General features: G+C 42.9%; 1 protein-coding gene across 4 annotated transcripts in view; it reads left to right on the top strand.

Annotated features, from left to right (window-relative positions):
* Positions 1–801: 801 nt before the first annotated feature.
* Positions 802–18,708, top strand: part of LOC113879687 (neuronal acetylcholine receptor subunit alpha-7) — a 139,806-nt gene continuing 121,899 nt past the window's right edge. For 3 of the 4 annotated variants that reach the window (XM_027521355.1, XM_027521356.1, XM_027521354.1), the window contains exons 1-2: positions 850–971; positions 1,222–1,361. In XM_027521355.1, coding sequence (XP_027377156.1) covers positions 926–971; positions 1,222–1,361 — 186 coding nt within the window. In that variant the 5' untranslated portion in view covers positions 850–925. Of the gene's footprint in view, positions 972–1,221; positions 1,362–18,708 lie in introns of all 4 variants that reach the window. The other variant, XM_027521358.1, reaches the window with a different exon arrangement.

Here is an 18,708-nt window from a genome sequence, read left to right as displayed (position 1 = left end):
CTTCAACATCTGGGATATGATTAAGCCCCTGACCTCTTGATTGGTGTCTGCTCAGAAGCTTCCCTTGGCAATGGCCTTTTGCTGGCTAAAAAAAAAAAAAAAAAGCCTAGATCACACCACCAACTTTTGCCTGTCCTCTGGCAAGGAGCTGAGAGTTAACTTCCCCCCCCCCCCCCAACCTTTTGAATTGCCTTTAAAAGAGAACTAAACATAAAGAAGATATACACTGGGAATTCCATCACACACTTTTGCAGTGTCTCCTTGAATAATGCTTCCCTGGCAGATTTCGGCTCTCCTCTGGACACCTCCAGAACCATCTGAGAATCAGGCCGGTGATGCCCAGCAAATGGTTGCTGGAAGAATATCCACCATGGCTCGCGGGGGTAGGAGGGACCTGTCTCATGTCTGTCTCCTCTCCTTTGGGTGGACTCGCGAACCTGTGAGAGCCTGGTTCCTGGGCTTTGCGTCCAGCAGCTGGCGTGGAGACAGGGCCCTGGGGAGCCAGATTCAGAAGGGTCCCACCGTTCTCCCAGCGACCCGGCGTGGCTTCTGTCTAAAAGTGGCGGCCAGCGGACCGGGGACAAAGGACAGAAGAGACAGAGCCTGGCCATTGACAGCCTCGGGCACGCGGGCACCGCTCGGCTCGGCGGAGACGGACGCTGGGAGGTGGCGCGCCTCTGCTGGACTTCTGGGCTACTGTCTCCCCCGCGGCCGCCTACCGCTGGGGTCGGGCGGCGGGCTGAGGGGGGAGGGGCGCGGGGGACGGGGGCGGGGCTCGTCACGTGGAGAGGCGCGCGGGGGCGGTCGGGGCGTGGGCGCGCGCTGGGCTTTTTAAAGGCGCGCCAGCCGAGCCGGGAGAGGCGGCTTTGCGGCCGCAGGCGCAGGCCAAGGCTGGTTTCCGAGACGCGCAGCTCCGGCCCCCAACATGCGCGGCTCGCTGTGCCTGGCGCTGGCAGCGTCGATCTTGCACGGTAAAGCCGCCGATCTCTCCACCCATCGCTCTTGCTCCGTGGGATCCCAGGCGGCTCGGAGCGCCCCGCGCCGGGGACGGGATTGGGGATTCGCGCCTGCTGCTAAGGGCAGCGGGAGGCGCTGCCGGTGGAAGGCGAGCCCGGCACTTCTGGGCTGCGATGCTTGGGCGGCTGGGGGTGCGGGCAGGGGGCGCATTCCCGCCGGCTTTCGCTGAGCAGCCCGCGCGTCTCTCCTTTCCTCTCCCCGAAGTGTCCCTGCAAGGCGAGTTCCAGAGGAAGCTCTACAAAGACCTGGTGAAGAACTACAACCCCTTGGAGAGGCCGGTGGCCAACGACTCGCTGCCGCTCACAGTCCACTTCTCCCTGAGCCTCCTGCAGATCATGGACGTGGTAAGTTCCGGCCGGGCCCGGGCCTGCCCGCCACCGTGTGCCTCGGTTTCCCTAGCCGCCCAGGGAGAAACCTGGCGTTCCCAGGCCACCTGTGCGCTGGTACTTCAGACCTGACTTGCCCTCGGATTAGAAACTCAGGGTGAAAGTATCTCCATCCTGAGTCAGGAGTCATCAAGAATAGGTCCGAATGGTCACACATTAGTACCCCTTCTGTTATAAGTATTGGCCTGCAGTCTGACATGGGTGTCAATTTAGGCATTTCTAGACTTTTATCCTGCTTCCCTGGGTACCGGTCTGGCCCTGGGCTTTGCAGTTGACTTGTCTGTCCAGGCAGAGGGCCAGCTGTGAGCATTTAGACCCCCTCCCCAGTTCCAATAATGGGCATGGTTTGCTTTCCTGGAGAGGTTAATGCAGGTGGTTCTGCTCTGAAGATGAGCAAGGCTCCCCTGCCCGGATACACTTGTCTGCTTGTTTAGGCAACAGCTTCCAGCCCCACGGGCTTCTTGCAGACTTATTAGTGCTCACTTCAATTGGCAGATCTGTGTAAAATCTGGATAAGTTTGTTCTTCTGCTCTTCTAGATTGCTTTGGATATTCACTTTTCATTGGCACATCCTTCATACAGTACAAATATTTAATGAAAGCATTTAAGTTATTATAAGTGAGCTTCAGTGTCTAGCCTGTACAAAGCATTGGACTCGGCTCTGGAGCAGTATACAGGGATGATGGTGTTCCAGGGAGGGGAGAATGTGGTAGGAAAGGAATGTGAGAAAAACTACAACAGGTGGAAAGTACTAAGAACCTCCAGAAGTGTAAGAAGACCAGTGAGATTTCATAATCCTGCAGAAAAAGAGTGCCTGTTCTATTAAACTGTTGTATGTTGCATCATTTAATCTAGTTACAGTTGCTAAGATGAATGGCTTCTTTTCCCACAGGACGCCTGTGTTAAATGTGTAGTTCCTCCTATCCCACAGTTAGACCTATGCTTCAAAATATTCAGTGTGTGTGTAGTGACATGGACAAACTATCACACTGGAGAGCTGTAAAAGCAGATAAGTGCTGTCCCGTGGGTTACCAGGGCAAAAATTGCTGTTTAGAGAGCTTGGACTGTAGGAAGAAGGAAAGGACAGAGATACGGGGTTAGGGGAAGAGGTGCTGACAAAGCTGCCCTGGTGTTGAGCAGAGCCAGGGCAGAGAAATGGAATCTTAGAGGCTTTGGGGGATGGGTGGGGTGGGCGCAAGCCCTGTGGCATTTGGGGAGGCAGACTTTATGGAGCAGCTTCTCTGTTACTTTAGAAATCATAGGATTTGTCCTTAGGAACCTTGGTAGGTTCTGGCTCTGCTTATTTCTGGATGATTGGTCTTAGGTGTGCATGTTAAGTTGATTCAGTCATGTCCAACTCTTCAGCCCTATGGACTGTAGCCTGCCAGGCTCCTCTGTACATGGGGATTCTCCAGGAAAGAATATTAGAGTTGGTTGCCATGTCCTCCTCCAGAGGATCTTCCCAACCCAGGGATCTAACCCGTGCCTCCTGCATTGTAGGAGGATTCTTTACCGCCGAGCCAGAGGGGAAACCTGGTTGATCTTTGCCAAGTTTCTCAAGCATTCTGAGTCTGTACTTTCCTGTTAATACCTTGGACAGGATAGCACTTCAGCGGTCATTGTGATGACTGTGGAGGCAACTTTGAGAGACTGTAAAGTTAGAAGACAGGGTTCATTTTCATCTAAATAAAACAAAATTACCCCCCACCCCCAACACACACACACACACATGCACACATGCACGCAAATTACAGAGGACTAGGTGAGCTGGCACACTACACAGTGGTGAGAAAATGAAAGCCGCCCCAACGCTATTTGCCTGGGGTTGGCCACAAATGGGCCTCACTGTGGGTGTGTGTGTGTCACAACTCCCGGTCTTGGACTGGTCCTTGAGCTGGATGCTTGGGATGTGGAGGGGCAGTGGCTACTCAGCCGGGGAGCGGGAGCAGTGACCAAGGGGAGCACGTGCTGTAGGCTGTCGCAGTCTCTTTTGGAGAGAAGACCACTCACCAGGAAGCTGCAGGCTTCTTCCTAGTACCTCCATCTCTTTAAGACACCTTTCAGGAGTCAAATTACATGAGAGATTTTGGCTTTTATGAAAAGTTTGGGTATAAACTAGGGTTACATGATGTGACAACTAAAAAAAATTAGTGAAATGCAAACATTTGTCAAGTTAGAAGATTTTAAGAATAATAATTATAAGCAGTGTGTGTCATCAACATTGCAATAGCAGAGAGAAGCGCTCATGAAGACCACTGTCAGCAGCCAGAGGTCACAGGAGGGTGGGAGGGGAGAAAGCTTTGGTCTCACCTTGACCGTGGATCTAGCTGTGAATGTGTGGAACTTCCCAGCTTGCCAATACTGTGAGGTCATGGAGTGGCCTTCAACAAATTTACTTTCCAAGCTCTGTTTCCTCGTGTGTAAAATGAGAATAATGTCCACTTCACAGGGTTTTGAGAGGATTAAATAAGAGAAAGCGCTTGCCACACACTGGTAATTCACTGAAGATTTGCTATATCTTCATAATGTAGCTACTCAAAGGTTGGGACATCAATGCCTAGAAAGGTGTGGTCTCTTGGCCAGGGTTGCTCACTGGTTAGAGGCAGGGCTGTGTAGAACATGCACAGCTGCCTGGCAAGTCCTTTGTATGTCCAGCCTCCTTTAGAGTCCTTAACTTCTTTTGTAGAAAAAAAAATCAGCTTAATTTATTTAAACCACTTGAGTGTAACTGATTAAATGTGACTGTCCTGAGATTACAGTGAAAAGGAAGTCTCTATATCAGAAAGAATGCAATATGCAAACATTTGTATTCCAGCCAGACTTGAGTCTGTCTGGTTTTGAGACAGAGCCAGGGCTTTCCAGCCGGACCCTCAGGACCCTGGACAGAGATACAGTGACTCATGACTGATTCATGTAGCAAGCCCTAACTGGTATCAGGTTCTCTTTACAAATTCAGTTCCAGAGGTCCTTTGCCCATTCTGACTGGGCTGTTCTAGAGACCCTTTTCCTTCCAAATCTTGTTATTGTTCCACTTTCTGCCAGCAGAGATTTCCCGACTGGAGTAACAGGGAGATAATGTATGATTCTACATGTCTTATTTCCATGGAAGATTATTTACCTGTCCATCAGCTTATTCAACACATATTTTTTATTGAAATCTTCTTGTGAACTTTGCTAGATTCTGGGCATGTATACATGGTTAAGGGATTATTTCTACTTCTATAATTCACAGTCTTACCTATGGAGACTGACCTGTAAATTCAAGAGTATCTCACATATACCTGAATGCAAATGTGGTACAGACACACCTAGGAGGAAATATTTACTTCCAGCCAGGTGGCTAGGAATTAGATTTCTAAAGGTGAGCAGGAGTTTGCCAGTTGGAGAAAACATGGAGGGCTTTCCCGGTGAGGCGAACAGGATGAAGAAAAATGAGAGTGGGAAGACACCATACCCTCAGCAAGGTGCGTTCTGTGGGAAACTGGCTCCCAGTTGATCTTGGCTGCAGTTGTGCTGCAAAGCTTTACAGAACCTTGAATGTGCTTATGTGTGTTGGGAATTTTTAAAAGACGGATGTCATACTAACCAAACTACTAACTTTCTCTTATATACCCTTTTGTAAGAATGATGTTCTAGAAACACACCTTGTAAGATGAAGGACGGGGTTATCTTTTGGTAGGAGGGCTAAGGTGAGTTCATACCATAGACAGAAGAAATGTTGAGCATAAGGTATGTCGAGTGGCTCTGCAGAGTTTAGATTTCCTCTTGGGCCCTCATCAGGGTATATCTTCCAGGATATGAGGAGGTTTTGGTGGTGGTGGTGTGCCAGAGGATTCATGAAGCTGCAAGATCAGCTTGCCACTGCATATTTTTCTAGAAATGGAAACAGTCCAAAGCACAATATTTGTATTCAACCCAACAGGTATAAATTATAGATGAATGAAAAAAATGTACATAAACTTTTAAAGACAAAGCATGTGTTTTCAGAGGGATAGTTTTACCTGCTGTGATCTCCTCTGGCTATCTATCAGGCCCCCTTAGTGAGGCACGAGGTAGAAAGTGAGAAGGTGTTGGATTTGTAATCGGAGGTGGGACGTTACTAGATCTGTGTTTAGATCAAGGATGCTGAGGGCAGTGTATGTGTGGGACAGATTAAAGAGACGAGATAATGTAGGCAAAGGATGAAGAGGTCAAAACTGTAATGGTCAGTGTGGAAATGTGGAGACAAGGACAGATTCCAGAGACCTTTGGGGCATACTGTCTATGATATATAACTGTGTGTAAGAATTCTATGTAGGTACATAGATAAATTTGTTAACTGAAGGTACCTAAATTATTCCTAACTGCATAGTCTGACTTAACAGTGATTATTAATTCACTACATGAGCTTGTAACTGAGCTGGGAATGAGATAATACCTAAGAAATCATTTTGAAGTGATGCAAGTGTGAGATTCTAAACTACCAACAGTTTCCATAATATTTCTCCTTTTGCATTCCATTTAGTCATTTGTCTGTACACACACATCTAAAGGCCATTCTGAGTGTTGATTTGCATAAAATAAATGTGCTAGTTAGGAAAACATGTCCAGAAGGCAAGGTATTTAAACTGAATAATAAGAATCAACACATGATTATATAGAAATATATAATACACAATGATGCAAGAATGATTTTTGCTGTTTTATACATTTGGGATTGCAGATTCAAGATTTTAGAAACTTTAGTCACAAGAACAGCAGAACTAAGTGGTTGTGCATTTGGGGTTTGCTGCTGCAGAAGGCAGGCCTGGGTGTGGAGTCCAGAGTCTGAGGGCTTGTGTGTTACCTGAAATCCCTTGGTGGCTCTGCTCTGCTTTGTCAGACTTAAGATTTTACGTTTACTGGCCACTATGTGAAATGGTACAACTCAAGCTTAACATTATCAAATATTTGCTGTAAAAATTGCACACCTTGAAGACAGTCTATGAAGAAAACCCAAGGTGCAATTATTTAATTATCCTAATGTGTTTATAAGTGATGTTTCTTACAGCTACAAATACATGTTTTGTGTAGGAAATCAAATTAAAAAAAGGACTGCAGGGGGATAAACGTCATCCAAATCACCATTACTCAAGGCCTTCTGGTGCATTTCAGTCTTTTCTCTGTGTTCATAGGTTGTTTAGAGAAATATTTAAAAACTAAAATGGCATAACATCATTATGGCACTTTAAACAATATTAGCAGGCATTACTTTTAAAGTGACACAAGTAGGCCAAGTGGTAAACTGAATTTTAAAATTGTGTTCTTTTCCCACTATTATGTAACTCTCACTACCACTGTATATTTGATCCCTATTCGTATTTTTATCTAGAAATCTCTTATGAAGTATTGATTGAAATTATTCATAATGCTACTTAAAGCTTGGTTGTGTTTTATGTTGTCTCAGATATTGTATGTGAAATATCACAGAGATAATTTGAAGATCTTGACACTTGACAATACCTCCCTCCAGTTTTACTTTTGCTTCTGACCAACACTCAGGCTATAGGTACCAGCAAGCACAAATCACCTTAATCCAGGTAGTGACTGAGAAGAGGACGACTTGGGCTGCCCTTCCTAAGAGGGCTGGTTTGTTTCTCAATTTTGCATATACATTCTAGAGTGTGAATATAGAGAACTTAGCAAGGTCTTCCCTCTATTCTGTAGACCTTGAACCCCACTATGTCCTGCCAGCTCTCGAGTCTGCCAAGATTTGCTTTAACTTTTGGCCTCCTAGGCATTGCTTTAGAAATCATCACATGGATCTGGAAAAGTGGCCCCCGACCCTGTTATTCTCTAAGCTTCCCTCCCTTTCTTGGACGTTGGCTCTGCTGTTCCTCATTGCCCTATTCTTTCTGACTGTATTTCTCATTGTATTTTCCCAGTTGTTCTCGCTGCAGAGTGGGTGCGAACTACCTAGTTCATCACTGTGGGTTCAGTTCAGTCATTCAGTCGTGTCCGACTCTTTGCGACCCCATGGGCTGCAGTACGCCAGGCTTCCCTGTCCATCACCAACTCCCAGAGCTTACTCAAACTCATGTCCATTGAGTCGGTGATGCCATCCAACCATCCCATCCTTCTCCTCCCGCCTTCAATCATTCCCAGCATCAGGGTCTTTTCACATGAGTCAGTTCTTCGCATCAAGTGGCCAAAGTATTGGAGTTTCAGCTTCAGCATCAGTCCTTCCATTGAATATTCAGGACTGATTTCCTTTAGGATGGACTGGTTGGATCTCCTTGCTGTCCAAGGGACTCTCAAGAGTCTTCTCCAACACCACAGTTCAAAAGCATCAATTCTTCAGTGCTCAGCTTTCTTTAATTTCTTTCATCGCAGGTAGCAGAACTGAAATTCTAAATTAAAACTTGTTTGTAATGCATCTTTATAATTGATCCAGATTTATTATGGTAGAAATTGTACCCCTATTAAACCTCTTTATGGCTCTGGGACATAAAGGTACAAAATTCTTTTAGCTTTATAGACTGGGGATTATGGGCACTTTCACTAAAGGACGCTTTCTTGTAAATGTTGCCTTTCAAGTCTAGTCCTGAAGATATTCCCAAAGGCTTAGTTCTCTCAAAGCTCCTGATTCATCCCTGACATGCTGTTAAAGGAAGAGAAATGATCTTGTCATGGAGAGATGCTAGTGAAAATCTCTGCTCACTTATTGATTTATCAGGATTAGGTAGAGTTTTACTCCTTAGAGAAGAAACTAATCTGAAACTTCTAATTCTCATTCTCTTTATTTCAGCGATTTCCTTATTTGCATTCCACATCAGCTATAAACTGTTATAGAAAAAGAGCCCTCAAAGTAAAAACCAAAACCATTTAAAACTTGCATGTGCACATTTATGTGTGTATTAACACACACACACACACACACACCTATTACTCTTATCTCTCTTTATTGAATGTTTTTTTTTTTTTTTTGGATATCACAAGATATCACATAATATGCTTGTTAAGTTTCCAAGAGAAAAAACTAGAAGTTATAGCAAAAAGCCTCAGAGTCACAACTTCCAGAGAGCCAAGCAAGTGACTGAAACTAATGTGAAATTAAGTAAAAAATTGTTTTAAAGTCCAGAGGGGTAGTGGGAGAGGCCTGGACATGGGGCTGACTCCGGACTCAGAGTCAGGCCGTAGAAGAATGGGCTGACCAGTGCCCCAGTGCAGGTGGGAGTGGGCGGGGTGGGGGGGTGGTTGCTGCCATGGTTAAGGAGGGCCACCTGTGAGATGATTCCCAGCATGGGAAATTTATTCTGGAATCATTGAGGGCAAATTGTCAGTAAAGATTCCTGTCTTGGGGTAAAAGAGGTATTTCTGAGCAAGAAAAAATGTGTTTGTTTTGTTTTGTGGAGAGAAGGCCAAGTGGTCAGGTTGAGCTCCAGGTGTTTTGAAACTTTAGAATCGTAAAACAGTTTTTTATTCTATTGCATCTGTCTTCAGAAGCTCACAAACAATGTGTTATATGGAGGGGCTCAGACTAAGCAAATTAAGCCAAGTCTGCTCACTGATTGATTAAACTCAAATTGATAACATTTACAATTGAAATCACTGGTCCAGAAACATTCATTTATTCACTGTTTTCCTTAAGATGTTTTATTGACATTTGAAGTAACCTTTAATACGCTGGCTAGCTCTTAGACAGATTTCATTTGAGAAGTCATTTTGAACTTTGAATTGCATTGTAATACGGGTCCCCTGTGTGGCAAAATATCAAAACCAGCTCAATGAATTGTCACAGTGAACCCATGCAGGTAACTGCCACCCAAGATGACTCTTTTCCCGCTTTTTGTGTACTGGAAAACCACAGCATAATGTCAAGCATCAGAGTTTAATTTTGCCCTTCTCTGGGACTCTGTATAGATGGAATCACACGAGAACATAGTGTGTATTTTGTTTGCTTTTGTTCACTTTTATTTTTGTGAGAGTCACCCAAGTTCTTGCCTGTTGCTGCAGTTTATTCATTTTTATTGGGTGGATGTAGCGTGATTTGTTATTCTGTTCATGGAGGTTTTTTTAAGTTGTTTCTAGTTTTTGGACTCTTGTGAAGTACACTGCATGAATATTCCAACCGTACACGTCTTTTGATGCACACATTTATGTATTTCTATCACGTGTATATACATAGGAAGGGACTAGCCAGGCCCTTAGATGGCATGTCTTTAACTTTTCCAGATGAAGCCAAAACCTTTTCAAAATGATTATACCAATTAACATTCTCACCAGCAGTGTCTGAAAAATTGTTCTTGTTCTGCATAATCACCCACACTTTGTATTTTAGTCTTTTAAATTTACCATTCTAGTGGGTGGGGAGTGATATTTCCTTGTGTTTTTAATTAGTGGTTTCCTGATTACCAATAAAGTTGAGGACATTTTCATTTCTTAATTTTCCACTTGGATATCATCTTCTTTTACAAAGTGTTTATTCATGTCTCTGGCCTGTTTTTATCTTGCCTGTTTTTATCTCAGACATGCCATCTAAGGGCCTGGCTATCCCTTTATGTGTGTGTGGTTTTGTTCTTTCCTTGTTAGGATTTGTATGTGTTTTTCTATTTTATGAACTTGAGCCCTTTGTAAAAAGTTTTTTGCAAGTATCTTCTCTGACCCTGGCTGGTCTTTCCACTCTTTTCGTGTTCTTTCTCTTTTTCATAAACTCTTAATTGAAGTAGAATATGCTTGTGGCTCAGCTGGTAAAGAATCCACCTGCAATGTGGGAGACCTGGGTTTGATCCCTGGGTTGGGAAGATCCCCTAGAGAAGGGAAAGGCTACCCACTCCAGTATTCTGGCCCAGAGAATTCCATGGACCATATAGTCCGTGGCGTCGCAAAGAGTCGGACATGACTGAGTGACTTTCATACTTCACATGCTTACAGATGGGCTTCCCAGGTGGCGCTACTGGTCAAGAACCTGCCTGCCAATGCAGGCTGTGAGAGACAGGGTTCGATGATCCCTGGGTCAGGAAGATCCCCTAGGTGAGGGCATGGCAATCCACTCCAGTATTCTTGCCTGGAGAATCCCATGGACAGAGGTGCCTGGCAGGCTACAGTCCATAGGGTTGCAAAGAGTTGGACACGACTGAGCGACTGAACTGAACTGAAGTGACTTAGCGTGCACACACATGCTTACAGATAAATTGTATCTTTAGATGAACAGAAATTCTTAATTGCCTGATTTTGTAATTCTTTTCTTCTATGTTTAGTGCTTATTATGTTATCTTTAGAAAAATCTTTCCCTTCCTCAAGTTCATGAAGATACTTTTCTGTATATTTGCATTTAGAGGCTTTTTGTTGTTACTTTACCTTCACATGGGACTCCAGACTGATGATTATTTTGTTTTTCAAGGCTAATTAAAGGATTGTTAGTATAATGATTGCGTGATTGGTGAACCTTGTTGCTTTAGGCATTGTATTATCCACTTTGTCTGCCCCCAGAGAGACATTTCAGTTATTTTAGTGTGTCCATGATATGGAGAAAATGCCAGGGCTATGACATTTTTCTTATGACACGTGACCCTGTCTACGAAGCAGAAACAGACTCACAGACATAGAGAACAGACTTGTTGCCAAGTGGGGTGGGGGATGGATTGAGAGTTTGGGGTTAGCAGGTGCAAAGTAGTAAAAAACAAAGCAGTGATTACAAACTATAGCCTACAGGTGAAAATCTGCCCACTGCCTATTTTTGTAAGTAAAGGTTTATTGTAATACAAACACAAATAAATGCCAATAAGATGCAGCATTTACAGAGCCAATAATAAAGGATTTCTGAAAAGCCCTGGGCCCTCTCCATGCTGCTGCTGCTGCTGCTGCTGCTGCTAAGTCGCTTCAGTCGTGTCCGACTCTGTGCGACCCCATAGACGGAAGCCCACCAGGCTCCCCCGTTCCTGGGATTCTCCAGGCAAAAACAATGGAGTGGTTTGCCATTTCCTTCTCCAATGCATGAAAGTGGAAAGTGAAAGCGAAGTCGCTCAGTCGTGTCCGACTCTGAGCGACCCCATGGACTGCAGCCTACCAGGCTCCTCCATCCATGGGATTTTCTAGGCAGGCGTACTGGAGTGGGGTGCCATTGCCTTACCCAGATACATTTAGTTGCCTCTGTTTCTGGTTATGACACCAATATGACAGTATTTTAGTAATCTTATCACCCCCTTCCTGGATTGATCAACTTTACCCATTTCTGTGACTTCCTATTATGATAGGTTTGAACTCAGCTCATTCACAGCTCTCCTCTCCTCCCCTCTTACCTCTGGTCTCACTTCTTCCGCTGCTCACGTTTGCACCTTCAAAAGTACAAAACAGGTAAAGGGGGTCAGCAGGTGGTGGCAGACAGAAATTAAACTTCTAGTGGTGAGCCTGCTGGAGTGTGTACAGGAGTGGAAATGTAATGTTGTGTACATCAGACTTACATGTTATACAGCAATTTTGTGATATCACTTACATGTGAAATCTAAAATACGGCGCAAGTGAACATACCTAAGAAACGGAAACAGTCTTACAGACATAAAGAACTAACTTGCCAAAAGGGGTTGGCGTTGCCAAGGGGGAGGGGTTTGAAACTATTATAGATAGAGTGGATAAACAACAAGATCCTACTGTGTAGGACAGGGAACTATATTCAGTATCCTGTGATAAAACATAATGGAAAAGTATGGTAAAGAATTCATATGTGTGTAACTGAATCACTTTACAGTAGAAACTAACACAGCATTTTAAATCAACTATACTTAAATTGAAAAGAAAACCAGTGTTAATCAATTTTAAAAACTATAGTAATCCTAATTATATCTACAGACTCACTTGTTGAAAAAAGGAAAAAAGCTTCTTGCCATTTCTGTTGCCTGGAATCCTGGACGCAGCTTTCCTTCTCTGTAATCACTCCTGTTCTGCCCCTGCTTCCCTTGAAGTCCTTCCATGTCCACATTGGTAACATTTACATTCTATTCTGTGTGTGTGTGTGTGAGTGTGAAAGTCAGTCAGTCATGTCCAACTCTTTGCAACCCCATGGACTGTACAGTCCGTGGAATTCTTCAGCCCAGAATACTGGAGTGGGCAGCCTTTCCCTTCTCCAGGGGATCTTCCCAACCCAGGGATTGAACCCAGGTCTCCTGCATTGCAGGCGGATTCTTTACCAGCTGAGCACAGCACAGTCATATTTAACTTCTGTGTAACTTGACAGTAGCTTGATTTGACTTGGGGGAAAAAAAACAGCCCTCACGATTTTGTGACAGCGTCAGCGCTGTTCTCGGCAAAGCCGTTTTTCTGAGCCCCTGTTTTCTTCTCTGTGGGTTCAGTGCCGTGTTTCTGTGTCATTCATTGGGGTCGTGTGTGCCTGGTGTCACCTGATTTGGGGTCAAGCTCAGATGGTCTCCTTTTTACCTTCTTCTCCAAATCTTACTGTACCTTGTTATCCCGATGTCTTCGGTCACGCTGTACATCCAGCAGGTCCTCCTTCCACCGTTCCTGTCTTTTGTACACTGGGCCCTCTTTCTCTGGGAGTACTGGTTGGAGGGTTGTCCTTTCCTTCTTCACTTTTGTAGTTCATTTGTTTTAAACTAAACAATGTTATTTCTTCTAGGGTCATTTTCCTCCCCTTTTAATTTTGCTTATTTATTTACTTTGCCTTTCTATTTATTTTTACTATGTATTTGTTAAGACTTTCTAAAGTTCCTCTGATTCTTAATATCTCTTCTTATTTTTATATTAGGAAACAGAAACATTAGTAGAAGTGCTGTATCAGAGGGGGCCTATTACATTTTTGAGGACCCACAATGCTCAAGGACTGAATGCTTTGCTCCAAAGGCATCTCTTTTCACATGAGCTGCTTTGTTTCCTAATTCAGGGCTGTCCAATACAAATGTAATGTCAGCCCCAGATGTGATTTTACATTTTCCAGTGGTCACCTTTAAAAAGTAAATGGTGCAGGGAACATTGATTTTAGTAAGATACCTCACTGCACCTAGTATTCCTAAATTATTAAGGATGTAACAAGTAGAAAACATTAAAAAACATTAATGAGATAGTTTATGCTTTTAGGGGAGGGCACAGCTAAGCCTTGGGAATCCCATGAATGTTAGGCTCATAGCACCGGGCACACATCCAGGACTTAGGAGGCAGGTTTTGGAGTGGCTGCTATGTTCTTCTGTATAGCACTCACTGATCAGATCAGTTTGTTTGAGTTTTGACTCTATGGAGTGAGGAGAAACCTGGTAGTTTGTTATTGTCAGGAGGGAGTTGACAAAGCTTTCTCTGAATTCACCTGTGACAGCTCCAGTCCGTACTCCCTGCCCTTCTCTGGACTCAGGGCACTTCTGAACTCTGTGGGCTTCTACATGGCAGACCTGCTCCCTCTACCCTGCAGCCCCCTACTCAAAGTTGAGCACAGGTCTTCCTTTGTTGGCTTTTGCAGTCACCAAGCCTCTGTGTGTGTGCTCTCTTCTTGTGATGTGTTGAAATATCTTGTCTTTTTATGGCCTCATTCCCATTCTCTTTCTTTTGGGGAGTTTATACCTGTTATCTGGGGAAAAAAAAAAAAAACACAACCCGAAAGTTGAGAATTATGCTTTATCTGGTGGACAGAACAGAGGACTTAAAGTCCAGAAGACAGGATCTCAGGTCTAAGGGACTTTTCCAAAGAGGTAGGGGAGAAGCCACCCTCTCCAGTACTCTGGCCTGGAGAATCCCGTGGACAGAGGAGACTGATGGGCTACAGGCCATGGGGTCACAAAGAGTCGGACACAGCTGAACAGCACAGCACAGCAAGGGAGGAGCCAAGGTTTATAGGAGTTTTGCAACAAAGACCAGGTAGTCAGTACATCAGAGGATTACTGTTAACTAAAGAAAACCACATCTCAAGTTCAGGAATTTAGCACTTTTCTCTGTATGGGAAGATGCAAGAGTCTGGGCTCACTGAAGTCATTCCTTTCATATGCACCTCAGCTCTCTGGGGCCAGGATCCTGGGCTTTCTCATCCAAAGTCCCTTGAGGGTGTACCACTGGGGGTGGCTGCAGTCACTGACTGCTTGATGGCAGGCATCCTGTTTCCGTTCCTGAATTCCCTCATGGCTCACCATCAGGGGTGGCTAAAATGGGGTGGCTTGATAGCTGTAACATCTTTGTTTACTGATACAGCAGGCAACATTTTTTTCATTGGCATACCATTTCTGTCCTGCATTTTAATTTCAGTAGTCTTGAGGGCAGAGGGGAAATAGATGGGTATAAGCTGACATCTTAAGCTAGAACCTTACAGGATACTCTTATCAGCAACTAAGCCAATGGGCAAAAATATGTTATTTTGTATTTTTAATTCATTATTTGATTCATAGATCCATATCTACATTGCCGCAATATCATTTTGATATTTGTGTTCCTTTAAACTGATTGAGCAGTGAACACCTGGGCAATCAAGAACTGAGAGAATAAGCATTTTAATATACATCTTACATTTATGATTATTTAAATGTAAATGAATGTTTTCTTTATTGTGGCCCCTGTAGAAGGAGAGGCAGTTACTGTAAGAAACCTATTAAAATATCAAATAGTTTTGGACTCTTGTTAGGATTAAAGTCCAATTATTGGGAATCTTTTGGTAGAGATAGTCTTTTCAGGATGAGCTTATTCATTGCGGCTGGCAGGTATACCTCAAGGCAGGGTCTCATGATGGATGTTGATGGCTCACAAACAAGACGGAGATGGATTTTCTGTTTTTATTTTTGTTTGGATGCTTATAATCTGACACTGGAGAAAAATAAAATTTCCCCAAAGTGTCTTAAGCAACTTAAAATGTTCTCTACTGACTATTTTCAAAAGCAGCCTGTGTGAGGTAGTGAACTTTTTGGTATGTTAACTTGAAAAATCTTGACTTTATACTTATGGCTTATATAATAAATGAAACATTGTATGGGTCTTAAAAATCAATTGGTCAAAAGCTTTAAAACACTTAAGAGAAAACATTAAAAAACTTCTTCACAAGGTTTTTTTTGTTTGTTTGTTTTAAATAAAACCAAGAATGTTACTGTTTTAAAATTTATTTTTGCTTTAAATGTTGTGGTTACTCATCAAATTGTGAATGAATCATTGAGGATAATGTTTTGTATTTGCCTGAAGTATCTGGAGATTGAGGATCAACAAAATTCCTTGATGGAAACTAAAAAATAACAGACACGCTGATAAAAACAGACAAAGCCTAGAGAATCGCAATATTTTCAAACATTCAAGTGCTTCTGGCTAGTCTTCGGGGACACATCCTATAGGCAATTGGAGTCAGGAGACACTTTTTATTTTTCAACTAGGTAAAATGCCTGCAGCATAGATATTTAAACAGAGGGGAATCTCTCTGAATCTGGTTTGTCCTTTGTATCTGTGGTCTTGTGTTTTACAGTCCCAGAGTGAATGGAAACTGCACCAGAGGCTTTTCTCTGAAAGGAGTGGTCTGTACTGACACCTGGTCTCAGGAGTGAGAAGCATTGAAGGCAGCTCTCTGTACCAGGAGCTGGACTGGCACTCGGTTGCAGGAAGGTCCCCCTTACCTCCTTTCTTCCTTTGGAGGGCATCAGACCAGTTGGACCCCACCTCCTGTTCCATGTGTGGAACAATTAATGTGATGGCCACGGACCAGGACGCTCCTTTGTCAATAACCATTGAGCAGGCATTAAAGCAACAATGTGCAGATGGCACCTTCATTGTTGATGACAGGGGAAATTATAGGCAGTGGATTAAATTAAAAACTGAAAGGGAATGAATACTCATGACAGGAAATGTGTTTCCTTTCCAGTGGTGGTTTGCATCTGCACAGGGAGCAGCTGGTCATTGATGTGTTACCACAAACCAGCTTTCCACTGGCTCCCTGCTTTTTTTTTTTTTAATATCACTTTAAAAGCATACAGCATTAGACAGAAATACTTTTAAAGGGCTTGAAACTTGTCTTAGATAGAGGAAAGGAATAGCAAGATGGAATACATGGTATGGATTTGTCTGGATTGGAAAGATTGCACCTGTTTCAGAAATGCTGCTCTTTTGGAGGAAAATGAGACTCCTGGGTTTATCATCATGTCTCTAAGAAATCTGGAAAGGATGGTAGATGTAACCTGGGCTAGGGGGATTCAGGGCCTATCTCCCCTGCTAATAGGTCATTTTTTAGGTGTGTATCAACACGTGTGGTCCTGTGAACAAAGTGCTATATTATTAGGACCATTCTTGTCTAAGCAGAGAAGATTTGGGGACTTGAACCCAGGCATTTTTCATATTTTTATTGTTTGGGGATATTTTTGCTTTTTTTAAATTTTTGAACATATTATGGAGTATTCAAGACACTCAAATAGTAGATGACCAGTGAGATTTTATTATAATGATTTGAATTATTTTGGGGGATATTTGATATATATTATTTCATTCTACTTATTTTTGTTTCTGATGCTCAGATTATCAAGGTGACTCCTGTGTCTTTTGGTAAGCTCTCTCTGATCCTTGATGTTACTCTGTTTTCTAGAACAAAATTAAATGAGGTATCGCAAGGCTATCTTGTACTGCTCACTCCAGGCTTGAATCTGCTTTTACAAAGAAACCCTTCAGTGGGAAACTCTATTTGGAAACCATGGATTGACAGTAGGCATTGAAATAAATTCTGACTTGAGTCTAGAAAATATTTCAGAAAGAGATAACTGACCAAATGGAAAGTAAAAATATAAAGAAAGGATCTTTTTAAAAAAAGCTTCTAGAGTTCAAGGAAAGCATGAAAAACTTAATGTAAAAGGCTCATTGAACACTTGAATTTCAGTACACCAGGGATATGGGGAAAAAAAAAAAAAAAACCTTAAATTCATCCAGGACAGAGGGAATATCACTTGCTAAAAATAATTGCCAAAATGACATCTCTGGTTTTATCAGAAAAATCTGGGATTTGAAAAGACATGGTCTGTAATATCATAGCTCAAGTGAGAAATTATTATCCCCAAATCTCTACAGAGCCAAGTAGAAAAACAGAATTTTCAAATACACATGGATCCAGATTTTACCACCCATATATTATCTGAAAGCATTGCTGGATAATGTATTCCAGTAATGAAAAAAAAACAAAACGAAACAAACCCGAAACAAAGTAAGTGGGATGTAAGAAAAACTTGTGAGAGATCAGAAAAAATGTCCATCAAGCCTAATTGTCAAACAGCCATGCCTGAAATATTGATAGTAGTCTGTAACCCACGTATACATATCTTTCTATACATGTTGTTGTTGTTGTTCAGTCACTCAGTGGTGTCCAACTCTTTGCGACCCCATGGACTGCAGCTTGCCAGGCTTCCCTGTCCTTCACCATCTCCTGGAGTTTGCTCAAACTCATGTCCATTCAGTTGGCGATGCCATCCAACTATCTCATCCTCTTTTGTGCCCTTCTCCTTCTGCCTTCAATCTTTTCCAGCATCAGGGTCTTTTCCAATGAGTCAGCTCTTTGCATCAGATGGCCAAAGTACTGGAGCTTCACCTTCAGTATCTGTCCTTCCAATGAATATTCAGGATTGATTTCCTTTAGCATAGACTGGTTTGATCTCCTTTAAGTCCAAGGGACTCTCAAGAGTCTTCTCCAGCACCACAGTTTGTAGACATCATTTCTTCAGTGCTTAGCCATTTTTATTGTCCAGCCCTCACATCTGTACATGACTGCTGGAAAAACCATAGCTTTGACTAGATGGACCTTTGTAGGCAAAGTAATATCTGCTTTTTAATGACTCTGTATACATACATGTGTTTGTATGTATATGTATGTGTGTGTGTATGTAAATGTAAGTGAAAATATGTTTTCAAAATTTTTAAATAACCACTATGCAAGTGGAAAAATATTCTGAAACTTTCAAATCTTGTAAAGAAAATGAAACAAAAACATTGGAACATTCCAATAATATTTAGAAATGATTTTAAAAAGCACAACAAAATGCTGTGGGGAAATGACAACACATGATGACAGAAACGAGGCCAGTCTCATCCATCATCATTCTGTTGTGAAATGAGTCAGTCCAGTTCAGTTGCTCAGTCGTGTCCAACTCTTTGAGACCCCATGGACTGCAGCACGCCAGGCCTCCTTGTCCATCACCAACTCCTGGAGTTTACTCAGACTTATGTCCATTGAGTCAGTGATGCCATCCAACCATCTCATCCTTCTCCGCCCACCTTCAATCTTTCCCAGCATCAGTGTCTTTTCACGTGAGTCAGTTATGTGCATCAGGTGGCCAAAGTATTGGAGTTTCAGCTTCAGCATCAGTCCTTCCAATGAATGTTCAGGACTGATCTCCTTTAGGATGAA

Source organism: Bos indicus x Bos taurus, chromosome 21, assembly GCF_003369695.1.
Source record: "Bos indicus x Bos taurus breed Angus x Brahman F1 hybrid chromosome 21, Bos_hybrid_MaternalHap_v2.0, whole genome shotgun sequence".
Classification (NCBI taxonomy): Eukaryota; Metazoa; Chordata; class Mammalia; order Artiodactyla; family Bovidae; genus Bos; species Bos indicus x Bos taurus.
The sequence above is the reverse complement of the archived record's forward strand: the minus strand, read 5'-3'. Positions and strand labels throughout refer to the sequence as shown.